Below are 23,105 nucleotides of genomic sequence, written 5' to 3' on the forward strand. Positions count from 1 at the left end.
GCGGGAGGCTGAAGGAAGCCGGGGGCGGGGGGGGCGCTGCGGGTTTTGGGGTTCAAAGAGGGGGGGTGTGGGGGGGGATAAGACCTAAGACCCCCCCTCCAACCGCCACCGTCATGGACGACTCGGGCGTGATCCGGCGGCGGCGGCTGCAGGTACCGAGGGGGGGGGTTGTTGGGGGGGGGGGGGAGATACCGGAGGGGGGGACCGGTAATGGAGGGGCGGGGGGGTCTCTACCGGAGCGGGGGGGTCACTACGGGGGGGATGGGGTGTCGGTAAGGCAGGGCTAATACCGGGCAGGGCGGGTATGGGGGGGTTGAAGCCCAATCGGGGGGGGGGGGGGGGCGGTCCCGGGGGGGGATGCAACCCCGGTACCGGGAAGAGGGGGGCGGGGCGGGGTCGGCACCGGAGGGGGGAGGGGGCGGGTGATACGGTATCGGGGGGGGGGGCTGGAATAGGGGCCTGGATCCCCCCGAAAGCGCTGTCAGGGGGTGGCTCAGGGGGTTTGGGGGGGACCCCGGGGGGGCTCAGGGGGTTTGGGGGGGACCCCGGGGGGCCTCAGGCTACGCCCCCTCCTTCCCGTCCCACAGAAGGATTTGCCGCTACCGAGGAAGAGCAGCAGGTGAGACCCCAAATTCCCCCCATCGCCTCCCCAGTGACCCCCATCATCCCCCCCATTGCCCTCCCGCACCCATCATTGCCCCCCCATCCCCCCACATCGCTCCCATCAACCCCCATTGCCCCCATCACTCCCCCATTGCCCCCCCATGGTCCCCTATCACCCCCTATCGCCCCCTATCGCCCCCTGTCTCTTCCCTATTGCCCCCCTACTGCCCTCCCATCACCCCCATTGCCCCCTATCGCCCCCCCCGGTCCCCCTCGATGCCTCTCGGGTCGGGCAGTGGCTCCATGTGCCACCGCGGCCTTCATCCCCCCCTTCATCATCCTCATCCGCCTCCTCCATCCCTTCCCTTCCACATCTTTGGCTTCATCCCCCTCCATCCTCATCCTCGTCATCCCCCCATCATCTTCCTTCCCCTCCATCCTCATCCTCATCCTCCATTCCTGTCTTTCAGCCTCAGCCTTCATCCCTCTCCATCTTCATCCTCAGCCTTTGTCCCTCCTCATCCTCATCCACATCCTCCATCCCTTCCCCATCCTCAGTCTCAGCCTTCATCCCTCTCCATCTTCATCTTCATCCTCAGCCTTCATTCCTCCACATCTTCCATCCCTTCCCCATCCTCAGCCTTCATCCCTCTCCACCTTCATCCCTGTCCATCCTCATCCTCATCCTGCTTCCCATCTTCAGCCTTCATCCCTCTCCATCCCCATCCTCACCTCCCTCAGCCTTCATCCCTTTCACTGTCCTCATCCCCCTCCCATCCTCCCTCCATCCTCAGCCTTCATCTCTCTCCACCTTCATCCCCCTCCATCCTCATCCTCATCCCCCTCCCATCCTCATCCTCCCTCCATCCTCAGACTTCATTCCTCTCTGTTCTCCTCACCATCCTCACCCCTTTCCATCCTCATCCTCAGCCTTCATCCCTCTCCACCTTCATCCTCCCTCCATCCTCATCCTCATCCCTCTCCATCCTCAGCTTTCACCCCTCATGACCTTCATCCCCCTCCATCCTCATCCCCTTCCATCCTCATCCTCATCCCCAACCCTCTCCATCCCCATCCTCGCCTCCCTCAGCCTTCATCCCCCTCACTCTCCTCCTCCTCCTCAGCCTTCGCCCCTCCCAATCTTCATCCCCCTCATCCTCATCCTCTTTCCCCTCCTCAGCCTTCCTCCCCTCCTCTCCCTCCTTCCTCCTCACTTCCTTCACCCTTTGGGTTTTTTTTTGGGGGGGCTATGGATGAGGGTTGGGGAGGGGATGTGGGGGTTGAAGGGGTGTCCTGGGGGGGGGTCCAATCCCCCCTGACCCCCCCCGACCCCCCCTGACCCCCCCGAACCCCCTCAGCTGCCGCACGAGCAACAGGAAGAGCCTAATCCTGACCAGCACCTCCCCGACCCTCCCGCGGCCCCACTCGCCGCTGCCCGGACACATCGGTGAGACCCCCCCAGTAACACCCAGTCACTCCCAGTAACCCCCAGTCACCCCCCAGTAACCCTCAGTGACCCCCCAGTAACCCCCCAGTCACTCCCAGTAATCCCCAGTGACTCCCCAGTAACTCCCAGTAACTCCCAGTAACCCTCAGTCAGTCCCAATAACCCCCAGTAACCCCCAGTGACCCCCCAGAGACTCCCAGTAACCCCCAGTCACTCCCAGTCACCCCCCAGAGACTCCCAGTAACCCCAGTCACTCCCAGTCACCCCCCAGTCACTCCCAGTAACCCTCAGTCACCCCCCAGTCACTCCCAGTAACCCTCAGTGACCCCTCAGTAACCCCCCAGTCACTCCCAGTAATCCCCAGTGACTCCCCAGTAACTCCCAGTAACCCTCAGTCATTCCCAATAACCCCCAGTAACCCTCAGTCACCCCCCAGTCACTCCCAGTAACCCCCAGTCACTCCCAGTCACCCCCCAGTCACTCCCAGTCACCCCCCAGTCACCTCCCAGTAACTCCCAGCAACCTTCAGTGACCCCCCAGTCACTCACAGTAACTCCCAGTAACCCCCAGTGACCCCCCAGTAACTCCCAGTAACCCCCCCAGTCACTCCCAGTGACCATTCAGTCCCCCCCAGTGACACCCCCCCCAGTCAGCCCCAGTAACTCCCCCAGTAACTCCCAGTAACCCCCAGTAACCCTTCAGTCACCTCCCCTGCCCCCCCATTGCCCCTCCCCTCCTTCTCCCCCTTTTTCCCCTTGGGGAGGGGGCGTGGTCTGAGGGGAGGGGGCGTGGTCTGAGAGGAGGGGGCGTGTTTGAGAGGAGGGGGCGTGGCTGTGACGTCACCCCGCCCCGCCCCCCGCAGGCAGCAGCCCCCTCGACAGCCCCCGAACCTTCTCCCCGAGCCACCCCGGGCAGTTCTGCTTCGCCTCCTCCCGCCGGTGAGGGGGGGCCCGGGGGGGGGGGGCAAGGGATGAGGGGGTCAAAGGCTTTGGGGGGGCACAGGGGGATGGGAGTGTCCAGGGGGGGTCCTGGAGGGGGAGACAGGGGATTGGGGGGGGGGCCGGGGGGGTCCAAGGGTTGGGGGGGGTCCAAGAGATGAGGGGGTCAAAGGCTTTGGGGGGGGCACAGGGGGATGAGAGTGTCCGGGGGGTCCGGGGGGGGACACGAGGAGCTGGGGGGGGTCCATGAGGTCCAGGGTTGGTGGGGGGGCACGGGGGGGTCCGGGGGGTTGAGGGGGACGGGGGGGGGGGGGGGCACGGGAGTTGGGGACAAAGGAGGCGGGGGGGGGGGGGGGCACAAGGAGTTGGGGGAATCCTGGAGTTGGGGAGGGGACCACGGGGTTGGGGGGGTTCAGGGGGAATCTGGGGGGGGTCCAGGGGGTTGGGAGGGGGTCACAAGGGGCTGAGGGGGTCCAGGGGTGGGGGGCAGAGGGGCTGGGGGGGGGTGGGCACAAGTATTTAGGGGGGCTCCAGGGATTTGGGGGGCTCCAGAGATCCGGGGGAGGTGTTCAGGGATTTGTGGGGGGGGTCAGGGGGTCCCTGTGACGCCCCCCCTTGTCCCCCCCCAGCCCCGATGGGCGCCGATGGTCTCTGGCGTCGCTGCCCTCGTCCGGGTATGGAACCAACACCCCCAGTTCGGCCGTCTCGGTGAGGGGGGGGCGAATGGGGGGGGGGCACCATGAGGGGGGGGCATGGGGGCAACCGGGGGGGGGGGGAGTGAGGGGGGGGCATGGGGGGTGCTGTGGGGTCTATGCGGATCTATGGGGTTCAGTGGGGTCTATGGGGCACAGTGGGGTGCAGTGGGGTTCTATGGGGTGCAATGGGGGTCTATAGGATGTTATGGGGTCTATGGGGCACAGTGGGGTGCTATGGGGTCTATGGGGTGCAATGGGGGTCTATGGAGTGCTAAGGGGTCTATGGGGCACATTGGGGTGCTATGGGGGTCTGTGGGGTGCTGTGGGGATCTGTGAGGTGCAATGGGGGTCTATGGGGTGCTATGAGGGTCTGTGGGGCACAGTGGGGTGCTATAGAGATTTATGGGGTGCAATGGGGTCTATGGGATGCTATGGGGGTCGATGTGGTCTATGGGGTCGATGTGGTCTATGGGTTGCTATGGGGTCTCTGGGGATCTATGGGGCACACTGGGGATCTGTGGGGCGGAATGGGGCTCCATGGGGTGATGGGGGCCCGCAGTCATCGTGCTCGTCGCAGGAGCGGCTGCACCAGCGGGGGGTCCATGGGGGGTACTGGGGATCTATGGGGCACACTGCAGATCCATGGGGCTCTATGGGGCTCTATGGGGCGCTGTGGGGTGACGCGGGCCCGCAGTCGTCGTGCTCGTCGCAGGAGCGGCTGCACCAGCTGGGGGTCCATGGGGGGTACTGGGGATCTATGGGGCACACTGCAGATCCATGGGGCTCTATAGGGCTCTATGGGGCTCTATGGGGCTCTATGGGGCTCTATGGGGCTCTGTGGGGCGCTGTGGGGTGACGCGGGCCCGCAGTCGTCGTGCTCGTCGCAGGAGCGGCTGCACCAGCTTCCCGCTCACCCCACGCCCGAGGAGCTTCGTTTCCTCTCCAGACACTTCGGCAGCTCCGAAAGCCTCGTGCAGGAGGAGGGGGGGGCTCGGGGGGGGACCCCCAACCCCCGGCCCCGATCCCGCAGCCTCAGGTGTGTGGGGGGGGCACACCATGGGGCTGGGGGGGAAAAGTTGGGGGTCTATGGGGGTCTATGGGGTGCAATGGGGTCTATGGAGTGTGCTATGGGGGGGCTATGGGGGGTCTGTGGGGTGCAATGGGGTCTATGGAGAGTGCTATGGAGGGGCTATGGGGGGGTCTATGGAGTGTGCTATGGGGGGGCTATGGGGGGTCTGTGGGATGCAGTGGAGGGGCTATGGGGGTCTATGGAGGTACTATAGGCTGCTATAGGGGGGTTTATGGGGTGCTATGGGGGTCTGTGGGGTGTTATGGGGTCTATGGGGTGATATGAGGGTCTATGGAGAGTTCTATGGGGGGGCTATGGGGATCTATAGGGTGCTATGGGGTGCTATGAGGGTCTATGGGGTGCTATGGGGTGCAGTGTGGGGCTCTATGGGGTGCTGTGGGGCTGGAGGGGGTGCAATGTGGGGCGCTGTGGGTCCCACGGGTGTTGGTCCCCCCCAGCCCTGGACGCTCGCCCTCATCCCACGATAACGAGATCGTCTTGATGAACCACGTCTACAAGGAGCGATTCCCCAAGGTGGGGCTGGGGGGCACTTGGGGGGCACTTGGGGGGCACTTGGGGGGTCTTTGGGGGCTCAGTCTGGGGTCGCTATGGGGCAGTGGAGGAGTTTCTGGGGTCACTCTGGGGCAGTGGAGGAGGTTCTGGGGTGGCCGTGGGGTTCTGGGGTGGCCGTGGGTCAGTGGAGGAGATTCTGGGGTCGCTATGGGGCATGGGAGGAGGATCCGGGGCGCTGTGGGGTGCTATGGGGCACTGTAAGAGGTTGTGGGGCGCTGTGGGGGCACTATGGGGCAGTGGAGGAGGTTCTCTGTTTTTACGGAACTGAAGGAGTTTCTGAGGTGCCTTTATGGAACTGAAGGAGCTTCTCAGGTCTCTATGGGGCACTGGAGCAGGTTGTGGGGCGCTGTGGGGCGCTGTGGGGCTGGAGATCTATGGGTCCTGCCCCCCCCCCAGGCGAAGGCGCAGATGGAGGAGCGCCTGGAGGAGTTTGTGCGGGGGGGGGGCCCGGCCGAGGCCCCTTTGCCCGACGGCGCTTTGAGCTTCATCCAGCACCAACTGGTGGAGTTGGCGCGTGACTGCCTGGCCAAGGCCCGCCAGGGCCTCATCTCCGCCGCCTACTTCTACGAGCTGCAGGACAACATGGAGCGGCTCCTCCAGGACGTGAGCCGCGGGGGTCACTGGGGGCCACTGGGAGGTACTGGGGGTCACTGGGAGGCACTGGGGGCCACTGGGACTCAACGGGAGCCATCGGAGCTCAACAGGAATCAAGAAGGGCCAATGGTACCCAATGGGATTCATGGGAACCAATGGGACCCAATAGGACCTAACGGGATTAACGGCCACCTATGGGACCCAACGGGATCAATGGGACCCAAAGGGACTCAACGGGACCCAACAGGACTGAATGGTACCCAACAGGATCAGGGGGAACCCATGGGACCCAATGAGATCGATGGGAACCAATGGGACCCAACAGGATCAAATGGGAACCAATGGGACCCAATGAGACAAAACGGGATCAACAGGAACCAAAGGACCCAATGGGACCCAATGGGACCCAACGGGATCAAGGGAAGCCAATGGGATCAAGGGGAACCAATGGAGCCCAAAGGGACCCAACGGGAACCAATGGGACCCAATGAGATCAACGGGACCCAATGGGACCCAATGGGATCAACAGGAACCAGTTGGACCCAATGGGACCCTATGGGACCCAACGGGACCAAGGGGAACCAGTTGAACCCAATGGGACCCAATGGGACCAAGGGGAACCAAAGGGACCCAACAGGACCCAACGGGACCCAATGGGATCAAGGGGAACCAATGGGACCCAACAGGATCAACAGGAATCAATGGGACCCAATGAGATCGATGGGAACCAATAGGATCCAACAGGATCAAATGGGAACCAACGGGATCAACAGGAACCTGTTGGACCCAATGGGACCAAGGGGAACCAATGGGAACGAATGGGACCCAACGGGACCCAATGGGATCAAGGGAAACCAATGGGATCCAACAGGACCCAACGGGGTCAAGGGGAAACAATGGGACCCAACAGGATCAACAGGAACCAATGGGACCTGATGGGACCCAATGGGACCCAATGGGACAAGGGGAACCAATGGGATCAAGGGAACCCAATGGGACCCAATGGAACCCAACGGGATCAAATGAAAACCAATGGGACCCAATGGAGACCCAACAGGATCAATGGGACCCAACGGGACCCAACGGGATTCAGCAGGAACCAATGGGACCAACAGGATCAATGGGACCTAATGAGACCCAACGGAATCAATGGGAACCAATGGGACCCACTGGGACTCAACAAGATCAAGGGGACCCAATGGGATCCAACGGGACCCAAAGGGATCAAGGGGAACCAATGGGACCCAATGGGATCAAGTGAAAACCAATAGGACCCAACAGGATCAAATGGGAACCAACGGGATCAAGGGGACCCAGTGAGATCAAGGGGAACCAATGGGACCCAACAGGATCAAATGGGAACCAACGGGATCAAGGGGACCCAATGAGATCGATGGGAACCAACGGGACCCAACAGGATCAAATGGGAACCAATGGGACTCAACGGGATCACAGCAATCTGTTGGACCCAATGGGACCCAACGGGACCAAGGGGACCCAACATGACCCAGTAGGACTCAATGGGATCAAGGGGAACCAATGGGAACCAATGGGACTCAACAGTTACCAATGGGACCCAACATGATCCAATGGAACCCAACAAGACCCAATGGGATCCAACGTGATCCAATAGGACCCAACACGACCTCCCTGTGTCCCGCAGGCGTACGAGCGCTCCGAGTCGGAGGAGGTGGCCTTCATCACACAGCTGGTGAAGAAGCTCCTCATCATCATCTCCCGCCCGGCTCGCCTTCTCGAGTGCCTGGTGAGACACGCGGGGGTGGGCTCGGCACTCTCCTGCTCATGTGTGTAAGCCACACGCGTGTGACGCTGTGTTCCGTGCGCAGGAGTTCGACCCGGCCGGATTCTTCCAGCTGCTGGCGGCGGCTGAGGGACAGGCGCGTGCCGGGACGCTCAAGGCTGACATCCCCCGCTACATCCTGGCCCAACTGGGGCTGCCGCGCGAGCCCTTCCCCGGTACACGCGTGTGCGAGCGGGAACACGGAACACGGCGTGGGGGGAACACATAGGGTCTGTGGGTTGGGGGCATCCATCATGGGGAGGGTGTGTAGGGGAAGACGCACACGCGTGACATCCCGTGTCCCTGTGGGGAACACACGTGATACAGTGCTCTCTCCACACATGTGACATCCCGTGTTCCCTCACACGCATGATGTCCGATGTCCCACAGATGTGGTGCACCTGGAGGAGCCGGACAGTGGGGGCACCAACACCCCCGAGCCCGAGGATGGCACCGAGGTGGGTGTGGGGTTCCCGTGGGTCTCCATACGTGTTTCCCATGTCCCCCCATATCCCCCTGGTGTCCCCCTAAGTTCCCATGTCCCCCCATATCCCCCTATATGTCCCCATATCCCCATCTCCCATGTCCCTCAATGTCCCTATCCCCCCATATGTCCCCATTGTCCCCCCATAGCCTCATGATCCCCCCATGTAACTGTCCCCTTCGTATGTCCCCCTACGGCTGAATGTCCTCCGTGTCCCCCATATACCCCTGTTCCCCATGTCCCTCATGTCCCCCCCATGTCACAATGTCCCCCCATATCCCTCCATGTCCTCATGTCCCCTCCATGTCCCCATCCCCCCATATGTCCCCATTGTCCCCCCATATCCCCTCATATCCCCCCATATCCCTCCATGTCCCCATATATCTCATGTCCCCCCACACCCCCCCATGTCCCCCCATATCCCCACGATCCCCCCATGTCCCCCAATGTCACCATCCTCCTCATATATCCCCATTGTCCCCCCACGTCCCCCATATCCCCCCCATGTCCCCAATGCCCTCCATGTCCCCCCATATCCCCATGTCCCCCCATATGTCCCCATTGTCCCCCCCATCCCCCATATACCCCCATATCCCCCAATGTCCCCATATCCCCATGTCCCCCCAATCCCCACATCCCCCCATGTCCCCCCATTGTCCCCGTGTCCCCTCAGGGCCGCGGCGCCGTCCCCAGAGCCAAGAAGCCACCGGGTGAAAGTGACTTCGAGACCATCAAACTGATCAGCAACGGCGCCTACGGGTGAGGGGACACGGGGGGGACGTGGGGGGACAGTGGTGACACTGCATGACATGGCGTGACGCTGGGTGCCACCAAGTGCCATGGCGTGACGCTCGGGTGCCGGCAGAGCCGTGTACCATGACGTTTGGCATGATGTGGCGTGTCACGGCACGATTCTGGGTGACACTGGGTGACAGCACGACGCTGGGTGCCGTTACGTGTCGCGGCGTGCCACCACGGTGCCGTGGCGTGACGCTGGCGTGCCGGCAGGGCCGTGTACCTGGTACGGCACCGCGCTTCGCGCCAACGTTTCGCCATGAAGAAGATCAACAAGCAGAACCTGCTGCTGCGCAATCAGGTGGAACAGGCGTTCGTCGAGCGCGATATCCTCACCTTCGCCGAAAACCCCTTCGTCGTTGGGCTCTTCTGCTCCTTCCAGACCCGACGGCACCTCTGCATGGTCATGGAGTACGTGGAAGGTACGGGGGGGGCGGTTGGGGGGCGCGCTATGGGGCTGGAGGTGGTGATATGGGGCTGGGAGAAGCGATATGGGGCTGGGAGTGGTGATATGGGGCTGGGAGAAGCGATATGGGGCTGGGCAACATCATATAGGACTTGGCATTGTGATATGGGGCTGAGGGTCATCGTATGGGGCTTGGGGTCACCATATGGGGCTGGGAGTGGTCATATGGGGCTGGGAGAAGCAATATGGGGCTGGAGGTGGTGATATGGGGCTGGGGGTGGTGATATGGGGCTGGGCACCATCATATAGGGCTTGGCATCGTGATATGGGGCTGGGAGCCATGATATGGGTCTGGGGGGCATGATATGGGTCTGGGATTGTGATATGGGGCTGGGGGGCATGATATGGGGCTCTGTCTCCCCTCTGTCCCCCCCACGTCCCCCTATCCTCCCGTATCCCTCCTGTCCCCCCCTTTTCCCCTGTCCCTCCCATCTCCCCCCTGTTCCCCTCTGTCACCCCATCTCCCTGTCCCCCCCATCCCCTCCTATGTCCCTCTGTCCCTCCATGTCCCCCTGTGCCCCCCTATCCTCCCGTATCCCTCCTGTCCCCCCCTTTCCCCCTCTATCCCCTCATCCCCCTGTCTCCCCCATCCCTGTCCCCCCCATCCCCTCCCATGTCCCTCTGGCCCTCCATGTCCCCCTGTGCCCCCCTATCCTCCTGTATCCCTCCTGTCCCCCCCTTTTCCCCTGTCCCCCTTTGTCCCCCCATCCCCCTATCCTCCCATATCCCCACTGTGCCCCCATCCCCCCATTTCCCGTCCCCCCATCCTTCCATCTCCCCATCCCTCTCTGTCCCTCCTGTCCCCGCTATCCTCCCATATCCCTCCTGTCCCCCCCTTTTCCCCCTGTCCCCCCCTTTTCCCAGGTGGGGACTGTGCGGCGCTGCTCAAGCAGATCGGGGCGCTGCCCCTCGAACTCGCTCGCCTTTACTTCGCCGAAACCGTCCTGGCCTTGGAATATCTGCACAACTACGGCATCGTCCACCGGGACCTGAAACCGGACAAGTGAGGGGGGGACACACCACACACACGGGGGGGGAGGTTTGGGGTCCCCTGGGGTGGGGGCGTCTCTGGGTGCTCAATAGCTGTAAAATCACAGCCTCGTGCACCGGGACCTGAAATGGGGGGAGTGGGGGGGCAAGGGGGGGGGGAATGAGGCTTCATGGGGAGCACAGGGGGCTCCCCTGGACCCCCAGATCCCCCCCCAGCCTGCTGATCACCTCTCTGGGCCCCCCCTGACCCCCCCGCCCCCCCCAGCCTGCTGATCACCTCTCTGGGCCCCCCCTGACCCCCCCGCCCCCCCCAGCCTGCTGATCACCTCTTTGGGCCACGTGAAGCTGACGGATTTCGGGCTCTCCAAGTTGGGGCTGATGAGTCTCACCACGAACCTCTATGAGGGTCACGTGGGGCGCGAGGCGCGCGAGTTCCGCGACAAGCAGGTACCGGGGCGGCGTGGCCTAAAGGGAAAGGGGGCGGTGCTTAGGGATGGGGCGTGGTTTGGGGAAGAGGTGGGGGCTGGGAGCTATGGCTTGTGGAATGGGTGGCGGTTAGGAAGGGGGCGGGGCATTAGGAAGGAGGCGTGGCTTCTTTAAAGGGGCGGGGCGGGGCCTCGAGAAAGGGGTTGTGTCTCGCAGTGGGTGGGGTCTGGGGTGGGCGGGGCATCAGGAAAGAGGGCGTGGCCTCTAGGGCTCGGGAAGGGGGTGGGGCTGGCAAAGGGATGGGTTTTATAAAGGGGCGGAGCTATGTAAAGGGCGTGTCTTTGTAAGGGGTGGAGCTTCGTGAGGAGGCGGGGCCTGGGAAAGGTCTGATGAAGCTAGGGGCGTGGCCGGGAGAGCAGGCACTGGGCAGGGGGGCGTGGTCTGAGCTGTTGGGGCGGGGCTTGTGGCAGGGGGCGGGACCACGAGAGTGGAGAAAGTGGGCGGGGCCTGAGGGCCTGATGGGTGTGGTTTGAAGGCCTGATGGATACGGTGGTTCAGGGGGTTATTGAAGGGGCGTGGCCTGAAGGGGGCGTGGCCTGGTGTGCATGTTGATGGCGGGAGTGGGCGTGGCTTATGGAAAAGGGGCGTGGTCGGACGTGAGCAGTGGTTGTGGGCGGTGCTTCATGAAGGGGGTGTGGCCCTATGTTCTTGGGGTGTGGCTTTTGTGGGGGCGTGGCCATATATGATGGGTGGGCGTGGCCTGGGGAGGGTCTATATTATGGGGGGGGTCGGGGGGGACCAGGCTTTGGGGGAGGGGGGGCATTTCTGGGGGTTCGTGGGCCCCTCCCTGACCCCCCCGACCCCCCCCAGGTGTGCGGCACCCCCGAGTACATCGCGCCGGAGGTGATCCTGCGGCAGGGCTACGGGAAGCCCGTGGACTGGTGGGCCATGGGCATCGTCCTCTACGAGTTCCTGGTGGGCTGCGTCCCCTTCTTCGGGGACACCCCCGAGGAGCTGTTCGGACAGGTCATCTCGGGTACGGGGACACGCGGGGACACGGGAACGAGGACATGGGACAGGGAGATATGGGACATGGGAACGTGGGGATAGGGACATGGGACATGGGGACATGGAGAAGGACTTCAGACATGGAGACATGGACATGGGGACATGGAGAAGGACATGGGACATGGGGACATGGGACATGGATATGGGGATATGGACATGGACACAGGGACACAGACACGGGATATGGACACATGGAGAAGGCCATGGGACATGGGGACATGGGGACATGGACATGGACATATGGACATGGGGACATGGCGACATGGACATGGGGACATGGGAACATGGGGACATGGAGAAGGACATGGGACATGGGGACATGGACATATGGACATGGTGACATCGGGACATGGACATGGGACATGGGGATGTGAGGACATGGGGACGTGGACACAAGGATATGGACATGGACACAAGGACACAGACATGGGACATGGGGACACGGAGAAGGACATGGGGGCATGGGGACATGGGGACGATGACATGGGGCACGGGGACAATGACATGGAGACAATGACATGGGGGACATGGGGACGATGACATGGGGGACACGGGGATGGCGACATAGGGCAATGACATGAGGGCACACGGGGACAATGACAAGGGGACATGGGGACGATGACATGGGGACAATGACATGGGAGCACATGGGGACAATGACAAGGGGACGATGACACGGGGACATGGGGACAATGACACAGGGGACATGGGGACAATGACATGGGGGCACACGGGGACAATGACATGGGGACGATGACATGGGGACACGGGGATGATGACATGGGGACAACAACATGGGAACAATGACATGGGGACAACGATATGGGAACAATGATATGGGGACAATGACATGGGGGGACATAGTGACAATGACATGGGGGACATGGGGATGATGACATAGGGACAACGACACGGGGACAATGACATGGGGGCAATGACATGGGGGCAATGACATGGGGGACACAGGGACAACGACATGGGGACAATAACATGGGGACGATGACATGGGGGGACAGAGCCGGGTGGACACGGGTACATGGGAGGACACGGGACATGTGGCACAGACACACGGACACGGGGGGGATGCGGGGGGGGACCCCAATGTCCCCGTGCTGACCCGTGTCGGCGCGGTGTCCCCTGGTGTCCCCCCAGATGAGATCCTGTGGCCGGAGGGGGACGAAGCGCTGCCGCCCGACGCCCAACACCTCATCTCGCGGCTCCTGCAGCCCGACCCGCTGCGCCGCCTGGGCACCGGTGACACCCCTGTCCCCAAGGACCCCCATGTGTCCCCCAAGTCCCCCCTGGGTCCCTCGTGACCCCCTGTGTCCCTATGTCCCCTTTGCGTACTCCATGTCCCCCCTGTGTCCCCCCGTGTCCCTATGTCTCCCCTGTGTCCCCATGTCCCCCCTCTGTCCCCATGTCCCCCGTCTGTCCCCATGTCCCCCCACATCCCCCATGTCCCCCGTGTCCCCCCCCACCCCGTCCCCCCTCTAATTTCGGGGGGGGGGCAGGAGTTAAAGGCTTCACCTCCCCCCTCATCCCCCCTCCGACCCCCCCCCAATTTTTCAGGGGAAATGGGGGGCAGAAGGTGAAGGTCAGGACCATCCTGACCCCCCCCCAGCCCTCCTCGACCCCCCCTGACCCCCCCATTTTCCAGGGGGGGCCCCTGAGGTGAAGGCGCACCCCTTTTTCGCCGCTCTCGACTGGACGGGACTGCTGCGCCTCAAAGCCGAGTTCGTCCCCCAACTCGAGTCCGAGGAGGACACCAGTTACTTCGACAGTGAGAGACCCCCCCAGACCCCCCCGGGGTCCCCCCAACACCCCAGCCCCCCTCCGAACCCCTGGGACCCCCCCAGACCCCCCCCGGGGTCCCCCCAACACCCCCAGACCTCCCCAGGACCCCCCAAACTCCCCAACCTCCCCCAGACCCCCTACAAACCCCTGGGACCACCCAGACCCCTCCAGACCCCCCCGGGACCCCCCAGACCCCCTCCAAACCACTGGGACCCCCCAGACCCCCCCGGGACCCCCAAACTCCCCCAGAACCTCCCCAGCCCCCCTCCTAACCCCTGAGTCCCCCCAAACCCCTCCAGACCCCCCCGGGACCCCCCAATGCCCCGCAGACCCCCTATGAACCCCTGGGACCCCCCAAACTCCTCCAAACCCCCCCTGAACTCTCCCAGACACCCCCCCGGGGTCCCCCAAACACCTCCAGACCCCCCCGGGATCCCCCAAACACCCCCAGACCTCCCCAGCCCCCCCCAGGACTCCCCAAATACCCCCAGAACCCCCCCCCACCAACTCCTGGGACCGCCTAACCCCCCCCCCCAGAACCCCCCGGGAACCCCCCATACCCATTGCCATATGCCCCCCCTTTTGCCCCCCCATGCCGCCCCATTGCTCCCCCATTGCCCCCCCTCACCTGATTGCTCCCCATTGCCCCCCTCACCCATGCCCCCCGTTTCCCCCCTCACCCCTTGCCCCCCTATGCCCCCCATTGCCCCCCTCATCCCTCCATTGCCCCCCCACACCATTGCCCCCCCATGCTTCCCCCCCCATTGCCCCCCCTCACCCCATGACCCCCATTGCCCCCCCTCACCCCCCATGCTCCCCCCTGTTGCCCCCCCACCCCATTGCCCCCCCTGCCCCCATTGCTCCTCCTCACCCCATGCCCCCCATTGTCCCCCATTACCTATTGCCCCCCCATTGCACCCCCTCACCCCATGCCCCCCATTGCCCCCCCCACCCCATGCCCCCCATTTCCCCCTCACCCCCCATTTCCCCCCTCACCCCATGCCCCCCATTTCCCCCCTCAACCCCCATCTCCCCCCTCACCCCATGCCCCCCATTTCCCCCCCTCACCCCCCATCGACCCCCCTTGCCCCCCCACCCCTTGCCCCCCCATACCCCCCATTTCCCCCCCTCACTCCCCCATTTCCCCCCATGGCCCCATTTCCCCCTCATCCCCCCATTTCCCTCCCTCACCCCCCCATCTCCCCCCTCACCCCATGCCCCCCATTTCCCCCCCTTACCCCCATTTCCCCCCTCACCTCATGGCCCCCATTTCCCCCTCACCCCACGCCCCCCATTTCCCCCCTCACTCCCCCATTTCCCCCCTCACCCCTTGCCCCTCCATGCCCCCCATTTCCCCCCCTCACACCTCTCCCCCCCCCGCCCCCCCCAGCTCGCTCGGAGCGGTTCCCTCACGCCGCGTACGAGGATGAGGACACGACTGAAGAGGAACCGGTGGAGATCCGGCAGTTCTCGTCCTGTTCCCCCCGGTTCAGCAAGGTGGGGGGCGGGGGGGCAAAAGGGGGGGACAGGGGGAGGGGGGGCAGAGGAGGGGTGAGGGGAAAGGGGGGGCAAAATGGGGGGGACAGTGGGATATGGGGTGGACAGGGGGGTAGGGGGGGACGGGGGCAAAAGGGAAGGGCAAAATGGCGGGATATGGGGAGAGGGGGCAGAGGAGGGGGTGAGGGGAAAGGGGGGGCAAAATGGGGGGGACGGGGGGATATGGGGGGGACAGGGGGGCAAACCGGGGGGTAGGGGGGGCACGGGGGGGGGACAGAGAAGGGGGACATGGGGAAAGGGAAGGGCAAAATGGGGGGACAGTGGGAGGGGGACACAGGAGAGGGTGAGAGGAAAGGGGGGCAAAATGGCGGGGATGGGGGGATATGGGGATGGGGGGCAGTGGGGGACAGGGGGGCAAACCCGGAGGGGTAAGGGGGACACAGGGGTGGGGACAGAGAAGGGGGACATGGGGAAAGGGGGGGCAAAATGGGAGGACATGGGGAAGGGGGGGCAAAATGGGGGGGCATGGGGAGGGGGGACAGAGAAGGGGCGGCAAAATGGGGGGGAATGGGGAGGGGGACACAGGAGAGGGTGAGAGGAAAGGGGGGCAAAATGGCGGGGATGGGGGGATATGGGGATGGGGGGATATGGGGATGGGGGGCAGTGGGGGAGAGGGGGGCAAACCCGGGGGGGTAGGGGGGACACAGGGGTGGGGACAGAGAAGGGGGACATGGGGAAAGGGGGGGCAAAATGGGAGGACATGGGGAAGGGGGACACAGGACGGGATGAGGGGAAAGGGGGGCAAAATGGGGGGGATGGGGGGATATGGGGATGGGGGGCAGTGGGGGACAGGGGGGCAAAATGGGGGGGCATGGGGAGGGAGGACAGAGAAGGGGCGGCAAAATGGGGGGGAATGGGGGACATGGGGATGGGGGGCAAAATGGGGGGGCAGAATGGGGGAGGACATGGAAGGGGGACACGGGGGACATGGAAGGGGGGGACATGAGGGCAAAACGGGGGGGCCCTGTGAGACCCCTGTGCTCTCCCACGTGTGCAAACCCCTGTGCCCGCCCGTGCTCACACGCGTGTGCGCAGGTGTACAGCAGCCTGGAGCAGCTCTCGCTGCAGTCCGAGCCCAAAGCGCCCAAAGGGCGACGCGACGGTGGTGTCACACGCGATGGTGGTGTCACACGCGATGGTGTCACGTGTGACCGCGGATGGCGCACGGCATCGCCCGAGCTGTGAGCACCCATGGCCGGGGGGGGGTCTTGGGGGTCCTGGGTGGGGGGGGGAAAGCCTGAGGGGGGTCTGAGAAGGGGCTAATGGGGGGGTCCGGGGGGGGTCCCAAGGGTGGGGCCTCAGGGGGGTCTCAGAGTGGGGTTTCGGGGGGGGGTCTCAAGGGTGGGGGTCTCAGGGGGGTGTCGGGGGGGGGCTCCCGGGGGGGGGTCCCAAGGAGGGGTCCTAGAAGGGGATTGAGGGGGTCGTGGGGGTCCCAGGGGGGTCTCTCAGAGTGGAGATCCCAAAGGTGGGGGTCTCAGGGTGGGGGTCACCCCCCCCCGAAACCCTGGGGGGTGTGGGGGGTACAGGGGGGGTCAGCCCTCCCCCCAAATGCCGGGGTTCCTGCAGGAAGCGCCCCCCCCCCGCCGAAGGGCCCCCCCCCCGAGGGTGAGGGGAGCCCCCCCCTCCCCGGTGCCCGGCGACGCTTCTCAGCACTGCTGGAAACAGGGGGGCCCCCACCCCGAAATGGGCCGCCCCCCCGCGAGGGACCCACAGAGGCAGCAGGAGAGGAGCCAGGTCAGCTGGGGGGGGGTGGGGGTCCGTTTTGTGGGGGCCCAGATGGAACTGGGGGGGGTCTTGGGGGCTGGAGTCCCTTTTCGGGGGGGGTCCTAAGCCCCTTTGGGGGGGTCCCACATTCTGGGGGACCCCTGGGTCCATTTTGGAGGGGGGGGGTGTGGTCCTGGAGGAGGAGAGGGGTTCCTGGATTTAGGGGGGTCACTTTTTGGGGGGAGTCTCAGATATTTGGGTCTCCCAGACTTGGGGGGGGGGGGGGGGTGTCTCTGATGGGGGGGTGTCCTGGAAGGGCTCCATGTTGGGGTGGGGGGTCGTAGACATGGGAGTCCCTATGGGGGGAGTCTCTGTGCAGGGGGGGGGTCCCGGGGGTCCCTGTGGCGGGGGGGGGGTCCTTATGGGGGGGTTCTCTGTGTAGGGGGGATCCTCACCAGGGGGTCTGTGTCCCTGTCCCCCCCCACAGGGGATCGGGTGCTGCGGGAGCTGCCCCCCCCCCGGGCTGAGCTGGGGCTGCGGCGGCCGCGGCATCCAGGGGTGCCCCCCCCCGAAACCGGGGGGGACAAACGCAGCCCCCGCGCCCCCACTAAGGTCACCAAGTCGGCATCGGCCACTGCGCTCTCCGTCATCATCCCCAGCGGTGGGTGACACCCCAAAACCCCCCCCTACACCCCAAACTCCCCCCACACCCCAAAAACACCCCTGCATCCCAAAACTACCCCTGCACCCCAAACCCCCCCTGCATCCCAAAACCCCCCAGCACCCCAATGCCCCCCACACTCCAAACCCCTCATGCACCCCAAACCCCTCCAAGCACCCCAAAACCCCCTCCAGAACCCCTCTTTCCTGCACCCCAGCCCCCTCCAGTGGGTAGGGACAATGGGGGGGTCCCCAGGTCTTTGTGGGTGCTGAGACCCCCAAAGTGGGGGCAATGGGGGGGTCCCCGGGTCTTTGTGGGTGCCGAGACCCCCATGGGGGGGCAATGGGGGGGTCCCCGGATCTCTGTGAGTGCCGAGACCCCCATGGGGGTGGCAATGGGGGGGTCCCCGGGTCTTTGTGGGTGCTGAGACATCCAAAGTGGGGGCTATGGGGGGTCCTCGGGTCTTTGTGGGCGCTGAGACCCCCAAAGGGGGGGCAATGGGTGGGGTCCCCGGGTCTTTGTGGGTGCCGGGACCCCCATGATAGAGGCAATGTGGGGTCCCCGGGTCTCTGTGGGTGCCGGGACCCCCATGATAGAGGCAATGGGGGGGTCCCCGGGTCTCTGTGGGTGCTGGGACCCCCATGATAGAGGCAATGGGGGGTCCCCGGGTCTCTGTGGGTGCGGGGCCCCCCCGTGGCCGTTGGGGGGGCCATGGTAGGCGTTGGGTGCCAACTCGGGGTGCAGCGGAGGCGCCCGGCTCGTCGCCCCTGGGCAGCCCCATGTCCCCCCGCTCGCTGTCCTCGGACCCCTCGTCGCGGGACTCGTCCCCGGGGCGCGAGTTGGCCCCCGCCGTGGCCGCCCCCCCGCGCTCCCCCATCGCCATCCCCCGCCCCGGCAAGAAGTTCGGGTTCACTCTGCGCGCCATCCGCGTCTACCTGGGCGACAGCGACGTCTACAGCGTCCACCACGTCGTCTGGGTCAGCGGTGACACCGGGGACAATGGGGACACGGGGGACGATGGGGACACGGGGGACGATGGGGACACAGGGGGACGATGGGGACACGGGGGATGATGGGGACATGGGGGGACAATGGGGACACGGGGGACGATGGGGACACGGGGGATGATGGGGACATGGGGGGACAATGGGGACACGGGGGACGATGGGGACACGGGGGACGATGGGGACACCGGGGACGATGGGGACACGGGGGACGATGGGGACACGGGGGATGATGGGGACATGGGGGACGATGGGGACACTGGGAACGATGGGGACATAGGGCACGATGGGGATACGGGGGGACGGTGGGGACACTGGGGACACTGGGGACGATGGGGACACCAGGGACAGTGGGGACACGGGGGATGATGGGGACACCAGGGGACGATGGGGACACCGGGGACAATGGGGACACTGGGGACGATGGGGACACCAGGGGACGATGGGGACACAGGGGACGATGGGGACACCGGGGGACAATGGGGACACCGGGGGACGATGGGGACACCGGGGATGATGGGGACATGGGGGGACGATGGGGACACGAGGGGCGATGGGGACACGAGGGACGATGGGGACGATGGGGACATGGGACAACGATGGATATTGGGGACATGGGGGACGTGAGGGGCGATGGGGACACGGGGGACAATGGGGATATGGGACAAGGAGGGATATTGGGGACATGTGGGGCAATGGGGACATGTGGGGCGTGGAGGGACACGGAGACGTGGAAGGACGTTGGGGACATGGGGGGACACTGGAACATGGGGGGCAATGGGGACATGGAGGGGACATGGAGGATATTGGGGACATGGGGTCATTGGGGGAATTTGGGGACATGGGGGGACATGGGGGACAATGGGGCCATGGAGGGACTTTGGGGTCATCGGGGATGTGGGGCCATGGAGGGACGTTGGGGAGATGGGGGGTCATGGAGACACGAGGCCATAAGGGACCTTGGGGGGACACCAGGACGTGGGGGGGACAGTGAGGGGTGGGGGGCGGTTCGGGGTGGCCCCAGTGCATTGTGGGTACCTGCCGGGGGGGGTCCCAGCATGTGGAGGAGGGCGGCCCCGCCCAGGAAGCCGGGCTCTGCGCCGGGGACCTCATCACCCACGTCAACGGGGAGCCCGTCCACGGGCTGGTGCACACGGAGGTGGTGGAGCTCATCCTCAAGGTCAGCGGGGTCAGGGGTCACAGGGGTCGTAGGGGGCACCAGGGCCGTGGAGGGTCAAGAGGGTCACTAGAGTCATGGCGTTGAGGATCATGGAGTTGAGGGTCATGGGGGTCACCAGGGTGATGGAGGGTCATGACGATCATGGAGGTCACCAGGGTCATGGGGGGCCATGGAGATCTGGAGGATCATGGGTTTGTGGGGGTCATGAGGATCATGGGGGTCATGGGGATCATAGGGGTCACCAGGGCCATGGAGGTTCATGAGGGTCAAGGGGGTCACTGGGGTCATGGAGTCGAGGGTCATGGAGGTCACCAGAATCAGAGTTGAGGGTCATGAGGATCATGGGGGTCATGGGGATCGTAGGGGTCACCAGGGCCATGGAGGGTCATGAGGGTCAAGGGGGTCACTAGGGTCATGGGGTTGAGGGTCATGATGATCATGAGGGTCACCAGAGTCATGGGGGGCCTTCAGGATCTTGAGGATCGTGTGGGTCACGGGATGTGGGGGTCATGAGGATCATAGGGGTCATGGGGTCATAGGGGTCATGGTGGTCATGGAGTCATGGAGTTGAGGGTCATGGCGATCATGGGGTGGGGGGGACAATGGGGACATGGGTGTCACCAGGGTCATGGAAGGTCATGAGGATCATGGGTGTCACCATGGTCATGGAGGTCACCAGGGTCTTGGGGGTCATGAGAATGATGGGGTCGAGGGTCCTGGGGGTCACCCAGTCATCCTTTGCCCCCCCCAGAGTGGGACGAAGGTTCTGGTGACCACAACACCACTGGAGAACACCTCGATCCGACTGGGCCCCGCGCGGCGCCGCCCGGCTCGCGCCAAGATGGCCCGGAGGAACCGGCGGGGCGGCAGCGGCCACGAGAGGTGGGACTGGGGGAACTGGGGGGGACTGGGAGGAACTGGGGGGACCAGGGGACGCTGCAGCACCTCCCCACCAGCAGGGGGCGCAGGGCAGAACTGGGGGGACTGGGGTTTGGGTGGATGGGGTGTCATGACTCCTCCCGTCCGCAGGGGGCGCTCTGTCGGGGTGGGTTGAGTGGGGTTGTCATGACTCCTCCTGTCCGCAGGGGGCGCCGCGCGCTGTTCCGGCACTTGGCCCGTCAGGCGTCGCTGTTGCACACGAGCCGCTCTCTCTCCTCTCTCAGCCGCTCTCTCTCCTCGTCCGACAGTCTCCCCGCCTCCCCTACCCACGCGCGCGCGCGAGATCCGGGTACGGGTTGCCATGGTAACGGGGGGCGGGATGGGGAAATGGGGGGGCGGGGCAGAAAGGAGGGAACTGGAGGGGAATGGGGGGAACTGGAAGGAATGGGAGAACTGGGAATAATGAGAGGGATGGGGGGAATGGAACTGGGCAGAATGGGGGAACTGGGAGTAATGGGGGAGTGGGAATAATGAGGGGAACGGGGGGAAATGGGAGGACTGGGAATAATGGGCAGAATGGGGGAACTGGGAATAATGGGGGGAACTGGGAGTGAACTGGAGGGAATGGGGGCAACTGGGAGGGATGGGAGGAACGGAGAGTAATGGGGGAACTGGGAATCATGGGGGGAACAGCAGTGAACTGGAGGGAAATGGGAAGAATGGGAGGAACTGGGAGAAATGGGGGGAACCGGAGGGAATGGGGGGAACTGGGAAGAATGAGGAGAGCGGGGGGAAACTGGGAGTAATGGGGGGAAATGGGAGTAACGGTGGAACGGGAGGAGCACGTGCAGATGGGAGAAAGGAGGGCGGGGCGCGGTCACGTGACCCGGCGTGATCACATGAGGCGGGCGTGGTCACGTGAGGGGCGTGGCCAGGGCGGTACCAAATGACCGAAGCCAGCGGGGGGGGGGGGGCGTTGTCACCGTGTGGGCGGAACCACGGGGCGGCGGGGGGTGGGCGATTGTGGTGTTCCCCGTTCTCGCCGGTAACCGCCGCTCCCCTCCACAGGCGCGTCCCCTCCCCGCAGCCCCCCGGGCCCCCCCGCGCCCGCCTCTCCCCGCCTGCGGCCGAGCTCCCTGCAGGGCCTTTCGCCGAAGCTGCAGCAGCGCCAGCACCGAGCCGCCCGCTGCAAATCCGCGGGGAACTTACCCCTCTCGCCGCTCGCCCACACTCCATCGCCGCCCCCCCCCCGCCGAGACCCCCCCGAAGCTGCACCCCAAAGCCGCAGACTCCCCGCGCCCCCCCCCGCCGCGCCGCGCCCCCCCCCGAGCTGCAGAGCCTGGCGGAGGGGGATGGGGAGAGCCCCCCACCTCCCACCCAGGGCCCCCCCCCCGCAGGGCCCCCCCTCTTCCAGCCGCCTGCCCCCCCCGCAGGGAGCCCCCCCCAACCGGCCCTCCCCGCCCCAAGGCCCCCCCCATCCCAACCGCCTGCCCCCCCCGCAGGGAACCCCCCCCGCTCACCGCGCCCCCCCCGCCCCAAGGCCCCCCCCCTACTGCTCGACCCCCCCAGACACAGGGCCCCCCCACACCTTTGGGGGTCCCTACCCGCCCCCTCCCTTCGCAGGGTTCCCCCCACCCCGAAACAGAGCGGGGGGGGTCGCGGGGCCCCCCCAAAACGCTGAGCCCGGTGCAGGAGCACGAGCAGGGGCGGCGGGGGGGGGGCGGCCCGGGGGGGCCCCCGGTGCCCATTGTAGTAGTGGGGCCTGGGGGGGGGCCCGGGGATGGGGCGATTGGGGCCCCCCCTGCCCGCTGAGACCAACACCCCCCCCCACACACACCCCGTTTCCCCCGTGGATATAAATAAGGGGGGGGGCGGGGGGGGGAGGTCCCCGGCATGCGCACCCCCCCCCGAACACAAAGGGTTAATACTGTGACATCCCTCGCCGTGACGTCATCATCACCCACCCCCCCCTTATCGCTATGCAAACCCCCCCCGGGGGCAAGGGGGGGGGGGGGGCGGCCGGGACCAATAAATCCTGTACAGCACGGTCCTCCGCCTCGTGACGTCACTGCACCCCCCCCAGGTGTGGTTTAGGGGACTCCCAGCCCTCCCAGGACCCCCCCACAACCGCCCCAGCCCAAGGTTTGGGGGTCCCTCACCTCTAGACCCCCCCCCCGCCCCGCTGCCCCCCCCCCCGGGACACCCCCCCCAGCCCAAAGTTTGGGGGTCCCGCACCTCTGGACGCCCCCAGCTGTGATTTGGGGGTCCCCCAGACCCCCACCACACACTCCCAAGACCAAAGTTTGGGGGTCCAGGACTCCCCCACAGCAGTTGTTTGGGGGTCCCCCCGCCCCAGCCTCCCCCATAGACCAAGGTT

General features: G+C 65.3%; 1 protein-coding gene across 1 annotated transcript; it reads left to right on the top strand.

The window, feature by feature from the left end:
- The first annotated feature begins 41 nt into the window (after positions 1–41).
- Positions 42–22,540, top strand: MAST1 (microtubule associated serine/threonine kinase 1). Its single transcript, XM_054051747.1, has 28 exons — positions 42–152; positions 588–619; positions 1,962–2,050; positions 2,913–2,988; positions 3,618–3,696; positions 4,553–4,719; positions 5,211–5,286; positions 5,722–5,928; positions 7,583–7,684; positions 7,767–7,896; positions 8,111–8,178; positions 8,878–8,963; positions 9,213–9,421; positions 10,330–10,468; positions 10,770–10,902; positions 11,752–11,917; positions 13,102–13,203; positions 13,607–13,729; positions 15,134–15,240; positions 16,336–16,481; positions 16,871–17,034; positions 17,492–17,665; positions 18,410–18,642; positions 19,727–19,849; positions 20,601–20,731; positions 20,935–21,077; positions 21,797–21,999; positions 22,352–22,540. The coding sequence occupies exons 1-28, from the start codon at positions 114–116 to the stop codon at positions 22,538–22,540; spliced, it is 3,636 nt and encodes a 1,211-aa protein (XP_053907722.1). The 5' UTR covers positions 42–113.
- Positions 22,541–23,105: the final 565 nt, after the last annotated feature.

This window comes from Cuculus canorus, chromosome 30, assembly GCF_017976375.1.
Source record: "Cuculus canorus isolate bCucCan1 chromosome 30, bCucCan1.pri, whole genome shotgun sequence".
Lineage (NCBI taxonomy): Eukaryota > Metazoa > Chordata > Aves > Cuculiformes > Cuculidae > Cuculus > Cuculus canorus.